This window comes from Triticum dicoccoides, unplaced genomic scaffold (genome assembly GCF_002162155.2).
Source record: "Triticum dicoccoides isolate Atlit2015 ecotype Zavitan unplaced genomic scaffold, WEW_v2.0 scaffold53052, whole genome shotgun sequence".
Classification (NCBI taxonomy): domain Eukaryota; kingdom Viridiplantae; phylum Streptophyta; class Magnoliopsida; order Poales; family Poaceae; genus Triticum; species Triticum dicoccoides.
Genome location: NW_021279684.1, coordinates 57017 through 78145, shown reverse-complemented (window position 1 = coordinate 78145; position 21129 = coordinate 57017). Strand labels below are relative to the sequence as shown.

Genomic DNA, 21129 nt, shown 5'->3' with positions numbered 1-21129 from the left:
AAATCATCCAAATATAGATCAAATCATTGGTCGGCGGCGCCCCGACAGCATACAAGCCATTGGAAGCCATAGGCGGCGGCGCGGCGGCGGCCTGCGATGCTGCAAGGTGGGGGGACTCTAGCATGTACTCCCTTGGGCGGCGGCGCCTCGATTGGGGGAGTCGTAGGAGACAGGGTCGTCGGACAGGTTGGGGTTGAGCTGGCCCAGATGGGACAACTTGTGTGCACGGATAAGAAAAGAATTCACGTGAAGAGTAAATGGATTGTTGGGCCAAGATTTGTTGGGCTGCATATAGAGGATAAGGATAATACGGTTAATCGGTCAACCGAGGCAGAGCACCGAACTCACCGAACTTAGTTCGGTTTTGCACATTTGCTGACCGATGTAACAACCGAAGTTTCGGTCCTTGGTTTTTTTCGGTTCGGTCTCGGTTTATTCGGGTTCGGTGTTCGGTAGTCGGTTTTTCTGCCCACCCCTAATTATAGCAGGAAGAGAAGCCCTTCGATGTGGCTTGATCTCTCATGTTGGAGATGGTAGCACTCTTGACGTCTGGACCGATAAATGGATTCCAGACACTATATCCATGTCACCTATATTCAGGCCTCAGAACACTGCTATTCGGAGGGTGGCAGATCTCATTGACAAATCAAACTGGTCTTGGAAATATGAGGTGGTTAGGGAGACTTTCATTGCCCCGGATGCTGAAGCTATTCTTAATATCCCTATTCGGCAAGCGGGAGGTGATGATTATCTTGCTTGGGCATTCGAAAAAACAGGCAACTACACTATGAAGTCGGCGTACCGTGCTCTTATGAATCAAAACGAGCGTTTGGCTCTAGAGGAGGGGACGGCTACCGGTACCTCAAATGATGATCAACAGATGTGGAAAGGCATGTGGAAATTGAATGTTATCCCAAAAGTGAGAGTGTTTTGGTGGAGAGTTCTTCGTGGGATTCTTCCAGATGAAGCTACTCTCAACTATCGACACATTGCAGAAATTCGCATATGCAAAGTATGTCTAGTTATGGATGAGGATCTGGAACATGCATTGATTCATTGCTCGCATGCTAAACGCTTCTGGGAGGAGGCGTGTGCATGGTTCGGACTCCGGCTACCTCGTCTACATCTGGACTCGTGGGCTCGCGACATCTTATGTGGCCCACGTTTTACCGACGATGATCGTGCCAAAGTCACCACTATTATGTGGTCTATCTGGCACTCAAGGAATCGTATCAAGCACTCAAGGAATCGTATCAAGCATGGTTATGTGGTCTACCGACGTTTTAACTACAAATTGTACACGGATACTAATGCATCGTCTCGGAGCCGGCTATGATTGGGTGACCGGTGGATGGCGGCATCTTCGCGCGTGGTTTGCTGAGACGGGGCGCTGGTTTCTATTTTGACAATGATGATGGCGTCGAAAGGAGCTCGGGGCGCGGCGTGGACTTTGGTAGTTGGATCTTTCCTGCATGTCCGAGGTGCTCTTTTGTGTGTTGTTTTGTTGCTTTGAAGTCGGAGTTACGGTGGTGCGGGTCCAGGTGGTGACGATGACATGCACTCAGTAGTTGTTTGCCAAGGGCATGATCGGCGCAAGTCTTGCATATTTCCCTTGCGATGCTTGCCGTCAAAAGTCAGAGCTGTCATTTGTTGGCGACTGTGGCCATCTTTTGGCATGTGTCGTCGTGGCTTCCGCGACTGTTTGTGGGTGGGCTTCGTTGATGGAGCTCTATGGTGAAGTCGGAGTCGCTCGTTCGAGGCAAGCAGTGATGACGATGACGCTTGCAACACCTCAGTGTATGTGTTTCTTCTTTGCAGCTCTGTGTTCCATGTCGGTGGCCAGGTTGGCCGGCGGTGCCCATGTCATGTGGGTTGGGTTGTATCAGTTCTAACCCGGTTTCCGTCAATTAACCGGGTAATTCTCTTCTTCTTAATCATTGAAAATGGCAAGTCTTTTGACTCGTTTAAAAAAACATCCATTTAGAAAAACCCTTTGATGTGCAGCAAATTTACGTTGGCCAGCCACCGATTGCCCCAAACAAACAAGAGGCCGCACGATCTGCTTCTCCCCCTCCATCTCTCCACAAGTGGCTTTTACGCCGTCGCCGTCGCCGCCGCCTCCCCGAACCTCGACCACGTCCTCTGCAACCTATCGTCTCGACAAGTGGCTAGGGTTTCACGCCACCGCCGTCGCCGTCGCCTCCCACCGCCGTCGCCACGCCATACCGACGCCCCGCCCCCGCCTCCGCTGGTCCGCCCCCGACCCCGTCCTTTGCCGCCTACAGTCGCCCCCTACGCCAGCAGATCGACGCCGCCGCCCAGCTCGACCACGTCCCCCGTCCCGCGGTCGTATCGTTCGATCGAGATGCTGCACGAGAAGCCCGTACCCATCATCCAACTGGCCGATGATGGAGATGGGGGAAACATGGCGTGGACAGGGGAGAAGAGGCGCCGCAAGAACCTGCGCCCATCATCTTCCGATGCTACTGCCACTGCCGATGACCATGGAGACATGGAGGACACCATCCAAGGGTGCCAAGATCCGATTTCTCATGCGACAGACATGGAGGGCACCATCCAAGGGGGCCAAGATCCGATTTCTCATGCGACAGACATGGAGGGCACCATCCAAGCGGGCCAAGATTATGATCTGCTGCTGAAAACAGAGCCGGCAAAAGAAGAAAGCGAGTAGTGTTTCGGGCCGTACTTCCTTCTCAGCAAGGAAGACCAGGCCAAGGATTGTCAATTTTTGCTTGCCAATATTCAGAAGGAGGACGATTATCCTACTGACCTGCCACTTTATTTGACACGTGAGGAACACAGCAAGATAGAAGCGCGCCTTGCACGCTATCGCGTCGCTCATTACAAGGTATCTACATGCTGTATCAATCAATCACCGTGCATGTCTTAAAGTTTATACTTGTGTGCCATAGTAGCTGATTCAGTCTTCTGGTTTGTTATGCGTGGTGATTTTATCCCGTGTTTTATCATCTATGTGTAGGTTGTGAATCTGGAGTGCGCACGTGAGCTCAAGGAACCAGAAGAATACACCGATGATGAGCTTCTTAACGAGTCGTACTTTGAGGGGTTAGAGGATGATGAAAGTTTTGAGTGGTACATCCATCCTGAAGACACCTACAACATTGAATTGAATGACTACCAACGGATTGTCCCTCGTAATTTTGTAAGTGTACTGTCAATATCTACATTTAGTCATCCAATTGACTAGTTTGGTTATCATAACCATGGGTGTTCATAAACCATTTCAAAACACACCGTGAAAACCGGCAATCAATGAGGTAGTTCATTTTGCTTCATTGACTCCAACCACAGCTGCAACGTTAGTATAGAAAATTGAGCCATGGGTTTATGGTATGAGTTAAAACTGTTTTTGAACAGCTTATTCTTAACAGATGATGATTGTATGACTTGCATCACCATATTCTATTATTCTTTGCTGTGGTTTCTGAGCATTGATTTTGTATCTATTGCCATTGCTTTGTGGCTACTGATGGATGATAGTACTTGCGGTGTTGGATTTGAAAAATTTCCCAGCTTTTTATGTTTATTCAAACTCTGGACTAGTCTAGCTGCTGATTTTAATGAGTGATCCCTTAAAATTGGTTGGTTCTTACCCATTTCGTATGTAACCTTAACTCGGGGTGAAGTGCTATGAAGTGTATCCCACTTGGTTCTTGAACCTCCTTGATTGCCTTAGTTTTAAAGCTGAGGTCAGCATTAGAAGACAAACATATCATGATTTCTGTGACCGCAGGGAGCTTTACAGGGCTCAAAGGTATGTTACCTTGTATTTTTTAACAATCACGTGCCGGTAACTTTGGCTGCTGAAATTAGTTGACTTCTGAATTGCTTCTGAATTATATCATGTCCGTATCTCAGTTGATTGACTTGTTAAAGGTCATTTAATTATACGGTACTATTTCTAGCAAGCTAGACTTTACTAATAGGAAAACATGTGGATCTTTAGTCAGTTACTTCTGTAGACCAAAGTATGTCAACTCACTACGCTGTAGCCATTATGTATGTGCACTCCTGTGCCCTTTCAGATGTGTCAACTAATTCTTGTCCCTTTCTTTTTGTAGCTGCCTGGCAGAAGTGGAAACCTGTACCGCTATCACGATGAGTACCGCTCGCGTTATCATACATATAAAATTGATGATGTTTATGTCAAGTACTATGCAGAAATTTCAAAGAAAATCAAGGTATGCATTATGTGATCAAACTGTTGGAATTAAAAACATTACGAGTGGCTGGATTGTTTTTAAAGTGATAGACTTCTATCTTGCAACAGTGGATTGCAGATTTTTTGCATCTGGATCGCAAGACTAAGGATGTAAGTATGCCCCACAGAAGATTACGAAATTAGTCATATACATACACATGATGATTAACTTCTTTTCACTTCAGTGGATAGAATGGGATACTAGAGCATGGAGGCAAGCATTGAGGATTGCAACTGGCTTTCCCCATATGACTGAAAAATTAGCTGGTTATGCTTATGACGTAGGATATCCTGTCTTCTGCTAATTGAGGTGGTGTTAATTGCTGGTTGTACTCACAATCTGGTCCATTTGATTCAGGAGTACATTACGGAGCTGGAAATGGATGCGTCCCTCAAGGACATAGATCTCCTCTATTTTGAGATCTGGAGGCTTGTCGCTAAAGAAAATGTTAGCATCCTAATACATCAAAAAAATTGTGCAATAGAGCACGGGTGACATGCTTTGTGATTATGCGTGTTTCTTATGGTTTCACAAATATTTCAGAGAACTTACAAAGAGGCTGTGAAGGAAGTTTATGAGTCTGGCGTGTTCCCTATACACAAGGCAGTACTACATGCTGAACTCAATGGGGGTCATATCTTTGTAACGATGCAAGAAATGGTAAGCTGATGTCTTAATTTGGGGCTGTTGTGCAAATTTGTATAGCCACTAACTGTGATTTATGTCGTGAAAATGGAATGTGCAACATATTGCCAAATGTCTAATTTCATCTGTTTACCTTTGTAGATTTACGCTGTTGTCCTGGAGGGTGGCATTGAACTGACTGTAAGTAGGATACTCTACATGTATGTTTGACATGGTGATACATACCTAGCTGCAATAGGTTGTTGACTTTGATACGACCTTTGTGTAGGACGAAGAGAAGAAAGCTAGGGGTGTGTTTAGGGAGTTATCTTTCAGCATGGTATTGTCTCGATGAATCCTCTATGATTTTACGTTTTATTTTGTGAAAAATCCTCTATGAATTTATATGTCGTCATGATTGTTGTTGTTATATTACCGGATCCCTTGTTTCAGCATAAACCACTGAACATGGCTCAGTATACTCAGAAGAAGGTGGAGATAGCAAAACAGTTGAAGTTGGACAATGAGGTATGCTAATAACTGTATTTATTGTCAAAGTAAGGTTCTGTCCCGAGACCCAAAAAAACCAGTAACTTATGTGCGTGCCATTTTGCAGGATGGATTTGTTCCTTTTAGACCCTTTGAGTTCTGAGTAAGGGAAGACTGGATTTGTCCCTTTTGGTCTGAAATGAGTGTCTATGATCCGTTAGCTCATCTAACAGTGAGACATAACTAATAGGATGATTGTATTACATAACCAGCCCAACAGTCTGAAATTGCGGATGATGCTTGGCTCTAGTTTACATTTGTGGTTTCTGAAAACAAGGGACTACATCAAACTTGGTTCAAACTACTACATCAAACTTGGTACACACTACTACATCAAACTACTACATCAAACATCGGGTGCAACAACAACGCCTTTACTCCCTTTGTCCCTCGAAGAAAAGGCGGCTAGGGTTTCTGCCTCCTGTCGGCGGCGCTGCGTATCTCCCACGTCTCCTATGGCCTTAGGGCCATGGATGCGCGGTGGATCCCGGCGCTTGCCGGCGAAAGGGCTCCGTTTTCAGGTGCTTCTTTAAATTTTGTTAGGGTTTGTGTCCTACTTAAGAAGACGAGACGGCGGCGGCTTCTTGAAGATGGAATATGGTTCTCCCCGCCTAACCCCCGTCCCAATGGTGTGTAGCATCATTGGAGGGCGTGTGGAGGTGTGCCTCCGGCAGATCTCGTTAGATTTTGTCGGTGGTTGTCTTTGGTGGATCCGCTCGGATCCGGTCTTTGTTCGTCTTTATTCATGTGTCTTCAGGTTGGATCCTTCTGATCTAAAAAGGCATTGGTCCTATGGGACCTTGGCACGGTGACTTCCCGACTCTCTACTACAACAAGTGGTGCCAGGCTCTGACGGGGAAGGGGCGATGACGGTGGCGCGCCTTCTGCTCGCTTTAGTGTTTGTAGTCGTCGCTAGGTGGTCTATGAATCTGGATGTAATTTATATTATTTCTGGTGTTTGTTGTACTGCTATGATTGAAGATGAATAGATGAATAGTTTCCCGCAAAAAAAACATTCGGTGCAAATTTGGTTCAAACTACTACATCAAACTTGGTTCGGAATATTTTACATAAATACTATAGATACTTAAACAAAATATGAACTAAATTGCATCGAAACTTACTATCACTATCACTCTCGTTCACCAACCTCTCCCAGTATGATTCTGTAAGCCCTCCAATCATACCGCCATGGCCCTCATCGCCTCGGTCGCGTTCTTCTTGTATAGCCGGCTCTTCGGGTACAGGAGGCGGAGCTCCACCATGTACGCCTTGCCGGCTTGCTTCGCTTAGAGGCGCTCGCGAGCCTCCCAATCTTCTGGCATCTCCCATGCGGTGGCCACCCGGGAGTGAACAGGCGCCAACTATGGTAGGACGGCGGGGAAGTTGAGCCAGGCGTCGGTGTCATGGAGGCAGGCCAACATAATATTTCCCGTGCCACCTGTGCTGCCGGGTGGACAAATGCGATATATCGGCTCTTATGTGTAGCGGTCCGTACGTGATCTCGGCAACCCACGTTCCCCAGCGGTGTTACACAAAAATGCTAGACATACAAAGATTTACAGGCTTTTACAGGCTCTTTTCATCCAACAACCAATCACAAACCTCTCCTCCCTGATTTTCAGGGGGGTGGACCGTTCCACTCATCTGTTGGTCAATAAAGACTAACCCATCCTGTAAAAGCATGTAAACTGTTTGTACGTGTAGCATTGCCGGTTGTTACACGCTGAGGTATTTGCTCTGCAGCGGTGGCGGTTGTGAGAGGTCGGTAAAGCCGGGAAAACCGCGTGTTGATGTCATGTACTCCTTGAGAGTTCTTACGGTGTAGACATGAACAGCCGACCCAGTACAAACCGCGTGTTGACGTTCCCCAACATTTTTTGTTCACCAATGCATTGACCAAGTAGTACGTACATATACTACCTTAACTAGTACAGTACTAATCCTACACGGATACTAACTTCTATGTTTGACTAAAATAAATTTGCATTACTCCTACTTGAGAAGCAAGCCAAACTCGTTTGGAAACCGACGAACTAACCAACGCGAATACGTGTAGGATTCAGACAGCCCAACTCCTTTGATGGTGCTATATATATACGATCAAGGCTGCACACCCAATACGATCGAATCTTGAAGAGAAGAAAATACGCTTCTTCTACATGGGCCTGGCGTCTTCTATTCTGCAATGTTCTGTACTACTTCACTTTAGACCCGGCATATTGTATGTATCCTTCGCCCTTATTTTAAGTTCAGAGAATCCGCCTTCACCCTTCGGAGAAAACATGGTGGCTGGAGACAAGGTATGTAGATTAATAGAGTAGCTCTTACTTTTTGAATATATCATTGATCAAAACTTGGTTCTCATGGATGGCGGCCCCCAGGAATGGTTGAAGCCATACCCAATCGAAAAAGGATATTATCCAAACGCCTGTTGACCTTTTTGCTTTTCCAGCGATATGTACATATCTAAGTAATTGTGCGGCCTCTCGCGGAACATCCTCGACCAAGTAGTGGTGGCCAACCTTCCTGACCAGGCCAACTGCGCTCGGTGCCGTGCCGGCGGCAGATGCACGGCACCATCTGCCGCCCATGGCACTCGACCGACCCCCAAGCGCAATCGCTGCCGTGGACTCCCCTCTGTAGCAACGTCATCATCGCCCCCTACAGCGGCCACACCCACCGCCTACCCGACAACGCCAGGTCTGTCGGCTCCACCGACGACTGGCTCGCCCTCGGCTTGGGCCATGAGTACACCACCGAGGATGGCAAGATACACTATGTCGTGCACAACTATGTCTTGCATAACCCTTTCACAAACAGGTCTCTGCCGCTGCCTGAGCTCGGCGCCGTCATCATCGACGACAGGTCTGCAATCCGCAAGTTCCTCATGCGCTCCATAGTTGATGACTTTGTCGCGGTCATCACCAACAACAGGAAGCATCCGCTCATTGTGTTCCAGCGAGGGAAGGGCACGTGGTCGCTGGAGCCACCGACAACTCCATATATCTATCTCATTGACATGGCCTTCCTTGGTGATAAACTATATGCCATCACCGAGACTGAGGACCTCATCCCCCTTGATCTAGCATTGGATGGGGACGGAAGGCCCATGGTTACAATGGAAACACGTGTTATCAAGAAATCGTTCTACTATGATAATTATGAATCACAAACCACTTCTGACAAGGAGGACAACGATCATGACGATGACCAGAATGAAGAGGAGGAAGAAGAAGAGGAGGTCAGCAAACTCAGTGAAGAGGATGATGAAGAAGAAGAAAATAATGACTTGACCTATATCAATTGCTCTGTTGAATTTGATCATGATGTTGAACCTATCACCATAATCAGCCGACACCTCCTCGAGTCACATGGGAAGCTACTCATGGTAATACATCGTCGGCGCCTCCATCCAGATCACCTCCATTCAGACGCTTTATGGATCACTCTCCAGGTGGATGTTTTTGAAGCAGAGCACACACGCTTGGGTGCCACTTACAGGAGGGCTAGGCGGTGGTCAAGCACTCTTCCTTAGCATGGAGTTCTCTAAGTCTGTCCCAGCACCTTGTGGAGAGGTGGAGGAAGATGCAATTTATTTTATGGACACGGGCAATGTGTTCAACATGAAGTACGGTACTTCTAGCCCGTCAAAGTTTTGTAAGTATTCTGGAACAACGTGGCTCTTCCCTCCGGAGTCGGTGCTTTGATATGCAAACAGGATGTGGCACAATGTTGCAAACCAAGATTAGATGTCGGAAACAGTAGTTACCATGTACAATTTCCTCTTATAGTGTATCATAAAAAAATGTTTTTAGGTATACGTAATCCTTATTATTGTTTGTCAGATTACAATTGTACTCAATTCTTCTCTTATCTGGTTACTTAACCGCACTCAACTATATATTTGATACTGAACAGATTGACCGCTCATCACCCAACTCTTCTCTTATCCGGTTACTCGGCTCAGCAAAATTTTCTATGGGCGATGCTCGGCGCTGGTCGATCGACTCAAGCGTCAGATTGGTGGCCTAGCGAGCCATTTATTCAACAACGCAAATACAACTCACAGCCTCACGATCTCCCATCTCTCACCTCGCTCTCTTATTCCCTTGGTTGCGTGCATTTGTCGCCCCCGCCTCCTTTCGCGTGCAGTCGAAGACCCCCGCCACCGCAGGCTCGCAGCAACATCGTGACCCCACGCTTTCCTCCGCTAGCAGCTTGCACCTTCTTTCACCCGCCGTTGTGGCGTCTGAGCCGACTGCAGCATCCTTGCCACCCAGTCGTTGCTTTTTGTGCAGCTAGTTGTAGCAATTTGCTGTGACAACGTAGCCCATGCTCTCGTTGTCACAACAATGGTCGCTGTTGGTCCTAGCGTTAGGTACGGGTGGTTCTAGCATCGACGTCGACGGGTGTCGCAGCTTCCAGCACGTGCTCTCACCGCTTGAAGCATTGTAATCGTCCAGCTGTAGCCTTTTGCCGCTAGTTTCAGCATCCTTGTATGTCGTCCCAACATCGATGGGCGTGGTCCAAGCATCATTGATTTCTGGTCCGAGTGTCACATAGGCATAGTAATCATGTGTTCTATCGTAATAAGATAGGATAACACCAAAATCCAACCCTCGCCAGAGACAAGGGCGTACTACGCCATGGTAAAGGCAAACCCTACGCCATAGGCCATCTGCAACCAGGGGGCCGGGGGTGTGTGACGACGCCCTCAAGAAGGTGATAACGCCTGGCACCACTATCGACTTCAAGAGATGGACTAGGGTTTTCACCTCGGACCCCTAGAATTGTGCGGGAACCCACAACAATGCCTCCCCCCTAGAGGGAAGCGACACCCGTAGGTACCGATGATGCCGGCGCCAAACCCACACACGTACCACCCGTGGGATGAAGGTTGCCGACCCAACCCACAATAGGGAAACTACCTGCAGCAAGCCTCTAGATCAAGACCACGGGATCGCTATCGTAGAAGCCACAACAAAACAAGGGCCATCCACCATTCCTCCCCATGATAACAACATAGCCAAGAGCAGATGGCACCATCGCTGCCACGCTGCTCGCCGCAAAGAAACCGTGCAGCCTCACAATCCAAGACCGCCACCCCGACATCCAAGATGGAGCTCCTTGCCTCGACCGCTCGAGACAAGATGAACTGAGCCCCTTGCAACGCGCCGCTTTCCTCCTACGTGCCCTGCACACAGTAGCGAAACTGGCCGTCGACTGGTCGATTTTGTCATGGATCCATCATAACGATGGACACATACGACGACGACAACGGAATGTGCTTCCCCTATGATGTGCTCCAATACTACTTTCCCTGGCAGGCCTTCCCTGGCATGTTGGTCTACAAGGTCAGATATTGGTCCCATATGTCCTTAGCCTCGTCAGCCACATGCTTCCGGTGCTCCGCCCGTCTGTAACAGAGGCCACTGTATGCCAGTCATGCAACGGTCTCCTGCTCCTAGATAACTACTAGGAGACTACTACTACATGCTCAATCCCGTGATGGCACGGTACACTGGCTGTATTGCTGTACTACCATGTGTTTGTCTTTCGGAGGGGTGGCTAGCTCAAGGGTGAGATGTTACTTTTTTTTAAACACAGAACAGACCAAATGCTATATATATTCACACCCTACCCCTATGAGTACCTCTCTCCCACTGAATGTGTATCGTCGGAAATTCTGAAATAAATTTAGGATAAATGCGGCATCAGGATTTGAACCCCGGTGGACTAAAGATATCACTGCCCTCTTAACCATCCACCGCAGGTTGATTCGCAGGGTGAGATGTTACTGACCACACAGATGCAAGGCGAGGTTTCTTCACTACGGCAGCCGCAAGCAGGTGGTCGAGGAGCCCAAGGAAAAGATATTGCCAATATTAGTGTTCTCATCTTGAATGGGACGATGGGTGAACCGTCAGTTCGTGGCTCGGCATTGTGCCCCGGAGCACCTCTACAACATGATGGCCAGACCGCCTGAAAGCTATGGGTTGCAATTGGCGCAAGTTCTTTTTCATGCACTGCCACGACAACGTCATCATGATCCTACGCCCTCAAAGGAAACTTATGATATGGTCCAATTCCCTCGAGAAACTGGCCGCACAAAGAGCTTGTACGACCTACCTACAAATCCATATTAGAAAACTACGAGAGATGGATAAATATGATGCGACCAATAGTTCACACCTTTTTTTTAGAAAAACTTCCGATCTATTAATCAACTGTCAAGGTAGTACAGAGAATACCAGAAGTAAAAAATACATCCAGTTTCATAGACCAACTAGCGACGACTATAAGCACTGGAGCAAGCCGAAGATGCACCGCCGTCCTCGCCCCTCCCTCATCGAAACCGGGCAAACCTTGTTGCAGTAGACAGGCGGAAAGTTGTCGTGCTAAGTCCCCATAGAACCAGCACACCAGAACATGAACCGCCACCGGTAAAAAAAGCATAGATCGGAAGGATCCAACATGTAGACACACGAACATAGACGAATGAAGACATGTATCCACCGAAGACAAACAACGACCGAATCCCGCGAGATCTGCCGGAGACAAACCTCCACATGCCCTTCAACAATACCAGAAATACCATCGGGATGGAGACTAGGTGGGGAGAACCTTACTTCATCTGCAGAGAGTCACCACCGCCCGCCTCTCTAAACATGACGCAAAACCTAACAAAACTCAAAAAAACATTAAAAGACAAAGTCCTCCCACCTACACGAGCTGGGATCCACCATGCTTCCTAGGACCTAAGACCACAAGAGACGAGGTAGACTGGGCGGCGGCACTGGCGGAAGGCACGAGAAACCCTAGCCAAAGGGTCTTCTTTCTTCCGCGGGGAGAAAGAAAATGATCCACGTCAGGAGAGAGACGAGAATGGTTCACACCTTCAACTATTGATGTTAACCGAATCGATAGATGGCCAACTAGGTTGGATTCTAGAACACGGCGCCGGCCTCAACCTGCAAGCTCGTATGATTAGCACTCTACATACAATCAAAGGTAACATGGAGAATTGCTGGAGGCTGTAGACCCAATCAGGTTGACCAAAGATAACATGAAGGATGAAGATGAAATCACTAATTAAGGAGTACTTCTTTCAAAGATCACTCCCACCTTCCTAGGTCTCGACAAGTGGCGCACTGCATGTACGTCACTTGTCACAGAAGCAAAACGATGCCTCTCATGGAAGGAAAAAAAGAGAGAAAACACGTCTTTTTCCGTTTCCGAGAGGCACTGCCATGCTTCTCTTGGAAGCAAAACCACGCCAAAAACCGTGCCTCTCATGAAAGAAAAATAAAAGAGAAAATACGTTTTTTCATTTTGGAGAGGCATTGCCATGCCTCTCGCGGAAGCAAAACTGTACCTCTCTCACGAAAAAAAGAGAGAGAAAACACGTTTTTTCCGTTTTCAAGAGGCATAGAGTTTTTCCATGCAATTTTTTTCTCAAAAACTAAGAAAGACAGGTGAAAAACTAAAAAGCCGAAAAACCAGGGGAAAACCATCTAAAAAACCAAAAACGCGTGCCAAAAATAAAAAAACAAAAACTGGAGGGAGCGCACAGAGCGCGACACGTGGCGGCAGATGTGGCGCGCTCTCAGCCCACCTCAAGTGATCGTTTGCAGGCTCCCGCATGTGCACTCTTCAATTAGTTGCAAAACGGACGGGGACTTAAATCCTGCAGCGGCTAGGATTGGGGAGAGCGAAGGCGGCTGGATTCTACAGTGGGGTCATCGCAGGCCTATCGGGACAAGCGGGCGCAGACCCCCTGCGGTGGTGACGACGACCAACCCTCTGTTGGCGGTGTCCTCCGTACTCAACTAGTTACAGATCCAGAAACAACCATTGCCATGGCCGACCTCCACCACCAGATTTCGCGGTCGGTCGTCGACTTCCACTGCGCCGCCACCTAGAACTCACAGCCTCCTCGCGCATCTCCTCGGTCCGGCGTCCAGGAGCGCCGCGACCCTGCGCTTCCCTCCGTATGAACCGCCTCGGCCTCGTGCGTGCAACAGAATTAGCATGTGCCCGCCAGGCCGTGCGGTCACTGGCCGATGAGTTTCTACAACAACGACTGAGTTGCAAACGGCGACGACGTGGTGTTGCGACATCATGTTTCATTGCAAAGTTTTTTGCAACATCGTCCGTGTTGCAAAAGGATTCCTGAAACATTATCTATGTTGCAAAAAAAAGTGCGTACATTTTCTTTCTACGACACAACCTTTGTTAAAAAAGAAAAATGTCGTGACACAATCTATGTTTCAAAAAAATCCCGTGACACAATCTATGTTGCAATAAAATAAAATTAAATTTTGCAACACAACCTCTTTGCAAATGTTTCCGCAACAAGACATTTGTTGCAAAGTAGAGCAAGACGTTCAACCGTAAGATTGTGCCAGATCTAGTGGCTTGCGAGGCGGCGGATCTTTTAAAAAGATCCGTCGGCGGACGTGTAGCAGCCCTCCCAAAAAAAACTCCAAAAATACTTTACTACCAAACGCACCCTCAATGTGCAGCAAATTTACCTTGGCCTACAATCGAGTGACCCAAACAAAAGTGGCTAGGGTTTCATGCCATCGCCGTAGCCGTCGCCTCCCATCCCCGTCGCCACTCCACACCGCCGCCCCTCAGCCAACCCCGACCACGTCCTCTGCGCCTACCGTCTAGACAAGCGCCTAGGGTTTCACGCCGCAGCCATCGCCGTCGACACGCACCTCCCGCTGCCGCCGCCTCCACCCCCCTGACTACGTCCTCTGCCGCCGACCGTCGCCTCCGGAAACGTCTCTTTCGCCAGCAGATCGACGCCGCCGCCCAGCTCGACCTCCTCCCTCGTCCCGCGGCCGTATAGTTTGATCGAGATGCTGCACGAGAAGCCCGTCCAGATTGGCCAAGTGGCCGATGATGGAGATGCGGCAAACAAGGCGTGGACAGGGGAGAAGAGGCGCCGCAACGTACCCCCGTCATCATTCGATGCTCCTGCCAGTGCCCAGGACCATGGAGACATGGAGGACACAATCCAAGGGGGTCAAGATCCGATTCCTCATGCAGCAGACATGGAGCCGCTGCTCAGAACAGATTCGGCGCAAGAAACAAGCCAGGATTGCTTCGGGCCGGACGTCCTTATCAGCGAGGAAGACGAAACCCGTTATGCTCAACTTTTGCGTCCCAACATTCCTCTTCCTCGTATGGACCTGCCACTTTATATGACATGGAAGGAAGAAGACAAGATAGAAACGCGCCTTGGACGCCTTCGCATCACTTATTACAAGGTACCTACATGCTGTATCAATCAGTCACCGCTCACTTCAATTCACGTATGTCTTTTAAAATTTGTAGTTGTGTGCCATAGTAGCAAATCCAGCCCTCTGGTTTGGTATGTGTGGATGATTTTTTTCATGTTTTTATCACCTATGTGTAGGCTGTGAAGCCGGAGTGCGCACGTGAACGTGAGCTTAAGGAACCAGAAGAATACACTGATGCTGAACTTGGTAAGGAGTTGTACTTTAAGCGGTTAGAGGAGGATGAAAGTTTTGAGTGGTTCGTCCATCCCGACGATACCTATAAAGCTGGATTGAATGACTACCAACGGATTGCCCCTCGTAATTTTGTAAGTGTACTGTCTATATCTACATCTAGTCATCCAGTTGACTACTTTGGTTATTATTATCATAATCATGGGTGTTCAGAAACTATTTCAACACACACCGTGAAATCCGGCAATCAGTAAGGTAGTTCATTTTGCTTCATTGGCTCCAACCACAGCTGCAACGTTAGTATAAAAAGTTAAGCCATGAGTTTGTGGTACGAGTTAAAACTGTTTTCCAACAGAAGATGATGATTGTATGACTGGCATCACCATATTCTTTGCTGTGGTTTATGAACATTGAGTTTGTATCTATTGCCCTTGCTTTGTGGTCACCGATGGATGATAGTACTTGCGGTGTTGGATTTGAAAAGTTTGCCAGTTCTTTTCTGTTTATTCAAACTTCAGACAACTCTAGGTGCTGATTTTTATTAGTGCCCCCTTAAAATTGGTTGCTTCTTAGCCATTTCATATGTAACCTTAACTCGCAGTGAACTGCTACGAAGTGTATCCCACATTCCCACTTGGTTCTTGAGCCTCCTTGATTGCCTTGGTTTTAAGGCTGAGGTTCAGTATTAGATCACAAAAATATCATGATTTCTATGACCGTAGGGAGCAGTCCAAGGCTCAGAGCTATGTTACCTTGTATGTTTTCACAAACATTGCTATCTTCAAACTTCTTATCTCTTTGATTTCATGCTGGTAACTTTGGCTAGTGAAATTAGTTGACGTTTGAATTGCTTCTGAATTATATGATGACGGTGTCTCAGTGGATTGACTTGTTAAAGGTTATTTGATTATATATGGACATGGTACTATTTCTAGCAAGCCAGACTTTACTAGGAAAAAATGTGGATCCTTAGTCAGTTACTTCTGTAGACAAAAGTATGTCATCTCACTTCAATGTAGCCATTGTGGGACTCTTGTTCCTTTTCAGACATTTCATCTAATTCTTGTTCTTTTTTTTGTAGCTGCCTTATAGCGGTCGGAACCTGTACCGCTATCACGATGAGTACCGCTCACGTTATCATACATATAAAATTGATGCTCTTTATGTCAAGTACTATGCAGAAATTTCAAAGAAAATCAAGGTATGTATTATGTGATCTAGCTGTTGGAATTAAAAATACTACGAGTGGCTGGATAGTTTTAAAGTGATAGACTTCTATCTTGAACAGTGGATTACAGAGTATTTGCATCTGGATCGCAGCACCAAGGAAGTAAGTATGCCCCCCAGGAAATCACGAAATTAGTCCATATACATACACATGATGATTAACTTCTTTTCACTTCAGTGGTTTGACAAGGATACTAGAGCATGGAGGCAAGCATTGAAGATTGCAACTGGCTTTCCCCATATGACTGTTCGTTTAGCTGCTTTTGCTTATAATGTAAGATATCTTGTCTTTTGCTAATTGAGGCGTTGATCGCTGGTGTTAGTAACAATCTGGTCAATTTGATTCAGGAGTACATTCTTGAGATGGATAAAGATGCGTCCCTCAAGGACATAGATCTTCTCTATTTCGAGATCTGGAGGCGTGTCGCTAAGAAAAATGTTGGCATCCTACTTCATCAAACATTTGTGTAATAGAGCACTACTGACATGCTTTGTGATTATGCGTCTTTCTTATGGTTTCACAAATATTTCAGTTTAAGTTATATGGATGCTGTGAAGGAAGTATATGAAATGGACAAGTTCGATGTACACAAAAGGAGACTAGATGGTGAACTGAAAGGGGTTCCTGCCATCGCAACAATAAAAGAATACGTAACTTTGTGTCTTAATTTGGGGCTGTTGTGCAGATTTGTATGGCCCCCTAACTGTGACTTTTTGTTGTCAAAAAGAAATATGCAACATATTGCCAATATCTAATTTCATCTGTTTATCTTTCTAGATGCACTATGTTGTCCGACAAGGTGGCATTGACGCGAAGGTAAGTAGGGTACTGTAGGTTTGACATGGTGATACATATTTAACTGCAATATGTTGCTGATATTGATATGGCCTTTGTGTAGACCGAAGAGGATAAAGCTCGGGATGTGTTTAGGAAGTTATCTGTCAGTATGGTATTGTCTTGATGAATCCTGTATGATTATTTGTTTTGTCTTGAGGAAAAACCCTCTGAATTTATATGTGGCCATGATTGTTGTTTGTATATAACTGGTTCTCTTGTTCAGCATAAAGCAATGAACATGGCTCAGTACGCTCAGAAAAAGTTGGATTTAGCAGATGAGCTGAAGTTGGACAAAGAGGTATGCTAATAACTGTATTTATTGTCAAATTGTGTCCCGAGATTTAAGGGAAAAAATAAATAGAAACTTATGTGCACGCACTTTTGCAGGGTGGAGTTGTTCCATTGAAAAGACCCTTCGAGTTCTGAGTAATGGAAAGAAGAGATTTGTCACTTTTGGCCTGAAATGAGTGTATTATCCATTATCTCATATGACAGCAAGACAGAACTACTATAATGATTGTATTACATAAGCAGCCCATCAGTCTGAAATTGTGGATGATGCTTGGATTTAGTTTACATTTGTGGTTTCTGAAAACAAGGGAGTGCTTGGTGGTCAACGAGGTCACCTAAGTCGTAATCCTAAGGGGGTGTTTGGTTCAGGGACTTTTAGTCCCAGAGACTGGAAAAAGTCCTAAAAAGTCCCTAGGAACCAAACGGGAGGGACTTTTTCTACAGGGACTAGAAAAAGACTCTACTAGAGAGTCTTTTTTGATTAGTCCCTGGGACTAGAAAAAGTCCTAGGACTTCTGAACCAAACACCCCCTAATACTTGCAAGTTTAACCGTGGTAGAGGACAGTTGTATGAAAAAGGTAGACATAAAGTTGTAGAAGCAAAGTGGGCTACGTTGTCAATCTGTCAGCAGTGGAAGAGGCGGCATCAGACTTGGTTCAAATTTCAGCCAATGAATTAGAGGAGCCAAAGCTGAAACGGAGGTTTAAGGATTGAAGAAAATAGACGGAAAAAAAGGAACTAGGAGTGACAACTCTGCAAATCATGCTCGCTCAGATCCAGGTACATCAAATCAAGCTCTGGCATCCATACGGAAATCCAGCTCAAAACGGACACTATATTCGGGTGCATCTATGCATGTCACAGGCTTTTCAAGTGAGTTCGTATCGTAGAATTCATACCCAGACACACATACAGAAGATGGCACAATCTTTGGCACTGCTGTAGTTAAATACACTCCAATCAAATTACATCATCTTCGGTTTTATATGTTCCCTCCTTTTCAGTTTAACTTGGTCTCAGTAAGCTCTTTGGTTGATCACATGAATTGTTGGGTCTCTCTTGATCGTGAAAATTGTTTGATCTAGGAGAGACTGATTGGAAAGAGACTTGGGATTGGCATCAGGCATAATGGGCTATAATCTTGGACAGAAACACAATGGATGATGTAGTCTGCATTGCATTGATTTGATGGTTGTTGCAACTGAAGAGGAGGGTAATTCAATACTTGTACATTGTCGGTTGGGGCATGTTTCTTTTAATTCAATACTTGTACATTGTGGGTTGGGGCATGCATGTGTCTTTTGATACTATGACGAAAGTATTCCCAAATGTAATGTGTAAGGCTTTGTTCAGTTACACCTACTGTCCCAAGGGGATTGGAGGGGATTTGACTTATATGAGATTTAATCCCTGACAAACCTCTTCAAATCCATGTGAACCAAACACAGCCTAAGGTGGACAAAGCTAAATTAGTATGCGATACATGTGAGTTTGAGAAACACACAAGGTGGGCTCCGTAGTGTGCTATACGTGAGTAGGGGGCTCCGTGTTTTCCTTTATGTTAATCCACTCAGATGTGTGGACTTGTCCACTTGTTTCTATAAGTGGAATGATGTATTTTGTCACCTTTATTGATTATTATTTGGCATGAATTGGGTATATCTCTTATGGAACATAATACTGAGGTGCCTCAGTGCTTATAAGATTATTTATGTGAATATGTTTGACATATGTTTAACAGGCATGTTGAGATGATCTCAACTGGGAGAGAATATGCGAATACAAAATTTAACAAATTTCAAGCTGGCTTGACCATAGAGCGGGCGCAGGCGCACTTTAGCGCTATCATGGCGGAGGAGCAGCCGATGTTAATAGCACTGGCTGCCGGAAGGCCAAATCTGTGGTGAGCTCGCGAGTGAGGAGGCCGAGGCGGACATGGTCGCGGAGAACGCCAACTTTGTAGCCGAGAAGCAGGCGCTGTAAGACGCGCCGCCTGCAACGCGATCACCACATAGTCGGACACAGAGGCGCTGGCGGTGCAGGGAATCGCGGTTGAGAACGTCAGCAGCTTCGTCCAAAGTACGCCCAGCCTGTTGGAGTCCGGAACACCTCCAGCTGCACGCTCACTCTTTCTCTCTCGACGAGAACGCAAGGAAGAAGAACAGTGGAGCACACAAAGGATTTTCCAGCGACGAACGCCTGCATCTTGACCTATTATTTCTCTGGACTCCCATGAAACAAACGCATGAGTACAAGTGCTTAAGTAGCATATGGCCACACACAAGTATGCACTCAGCTGGAGCAACAACCTGCCCAGATTTTGTGCCACTCACGCACTAACCGACGCATGGTGAACCAATCTGTGGTTGGATGGTTAGAGGGACTGTGGTATCCCCAGTGCACCAGAGTTCAAATCCTGGTACTCGTATTTATTTCAGAATTTATTTCAGAATTTCCGGCAATGCGCGTTCAGTGGGAGGAGACGTTCCCGTCGACGACGAGGCGTCTACGGTGACTTCGTAAATCTCAAGATGATATGCCAGCTCAGTCTTTCGGAGGTGCTCATAGGGGTAGAGCGTGTGTGTGTGCATTCATACGGATGAGCGTATGCACATGTATATAAGCGCTATTGATGTTAAAAAAACTAACCGACGCATGCACTATCCGGCCACCACATGAGGCCACTAACTAACCATGCACACACACGCACTAAGCTCAGCTCTCCTTGATTCGCTCCAACGTCTAAGGACTAGTAGGCCTATCACGCAGCCAACAAACTCCATGCATGCTGCAACTACTTGCCAAGCCATGGCGCACACCATTGCCTGACCTAGACTGCCACCGTGGACACGAACGCGAGCACGGACTCACGCGCCACCGTGGCATACACGCACGTACGTGTTATAGAGCCGAGAACACACCTACGGACTCGGCACGGCCACGAACCAGTGCCCGGTTCGACCAGCACGCACACTGGTCACCACCACCGTGGCTTATTCCAACACAGACTGTCGTGTGTGTCGCTGTGATTTGGTTTTCGGTATCGATGGTCAGATGTGCAGCATCGTGTGCATGTCGGGCGCAGAACGCAGTTCGCAAATCAACGCTCAATAGGCATGAACAGCCGACCCAATGCAAACCTAGACGTACGTACTCGTACCAGACTGATAGTGTTGTTATACACACGACAAACTTGCAGACGATGTCACATCTAGATGTGTCTTAGACAGACCCTTTATTTATTTAATAGAAACACGGATACTCCTTCTAACATGACTCAAACTAGTACTACTACTACAAACCAAATACGGATACTTCTTTTCTGGTGCTATATGTATATGAATCAAGGCTGCACACCAATACATGGGCCTCGCCTCGTCGATTCTGCAATGGTCCGGTCTTGCGCGGAGGATCCTCCATATCGTGGTTGGCAGCTTTCCTGATCCAGACAACTGCGCCCGCTGCCGTACCGACACGGCTATGTCTGCCGTCCATGGCCCCCTAGCACGCCGGCTGCCTTGGATTGCCGGTTGGGACAAGTTAATCATCGCCTCGTACAGCGGCCACACCCACCCCCTCCCTGACAACGCCACGTATGTCGGCTCCACTGATAAGTGGCTTGCCCTCGGCCTAGGACAGAAGCACACCAGAGACAACGAGGAGCAAGTGCAGTACTACGCCGTGCGCAACTATATCATGCACAATCCTTTCTCAAACAGGTCCCTACCGCCCGCCGCCTGAGCTCGACGCCGTCGTCGCCGAGTCTCTCATCTGTAAGTTCCTCATGCGCTCCACGGTCGATGACTTCATCGCCGTCATCACCAACAACAGGAAGCACCCACTCATTTTGTTCCAGCGCGGGAAGGTTGT

The 21129-nt window shown here is 47.0% G+C and overlaps 1 protein-coding gene and 1 pseudogene across 1 annotated transcript; both read left to right on the top strand.

Moving 5' to 3' along the window:
• Positions 1 to 583: 583 nt before the first annotated feature.
• Positions 584 to 5520, top strand: LOC119346862 (annotated as a pseudogene).
• Positions 5521 to 14287: 8767 nt separating this feature from the next.
• LOC119346861 lies at positions 14288 to 17393 on the top strand. Its single transcript, XM_037615979.1, has 11 exons — positions 14288 to 14698; positions 14848 to 15036; positions 15984 to 16103; positions 16191 to 16232; positions 16308 to 16403; positions 16478 to 16567; positions 16688 to 16780; positions 16908 to 16946; positions 17029 to 17079; positions 17191 to 17265; positions 17355 to 17393. The coding sequence occupies exons 1-11, from the start codon at positions 14288 to 14290 to the stop codon at positions 17391 to 17393; spliced, it is 1245 nt and encodes a 414-aa protein (XP_037471876.1).
• Positions 17394 to 21129: the final 3736 nt, after the last annotated feature.

What these genes read in the sequence shown, in the direction of transcription:
- LOC119346861 (XM_037615979.1), top strand. Translation starts at nt 14,288, where the DNA reads ATGCTGCACGAGAAGCCCGTCCAGATTGGCCAAGTGGCCGATGATGGA. An exon ending in TTCGCATCACTTATTACAAG is followed by an intron (nt 14,699 to 14,847) that starts GTACCTACATGC and finishes ACCTATGTGTAG; the next exon opens with GCTGTGAAGCCGGAGTGCGC. An exon ending in TGGATCGCAGCACCAAGGAA is followed by an intron (nt 16,233 to 16,307) that starts GTAAGTATGCCC and finishes TTTTCACTTCAG; the next exon opens with TGGTTTGACAAGGATACTAG.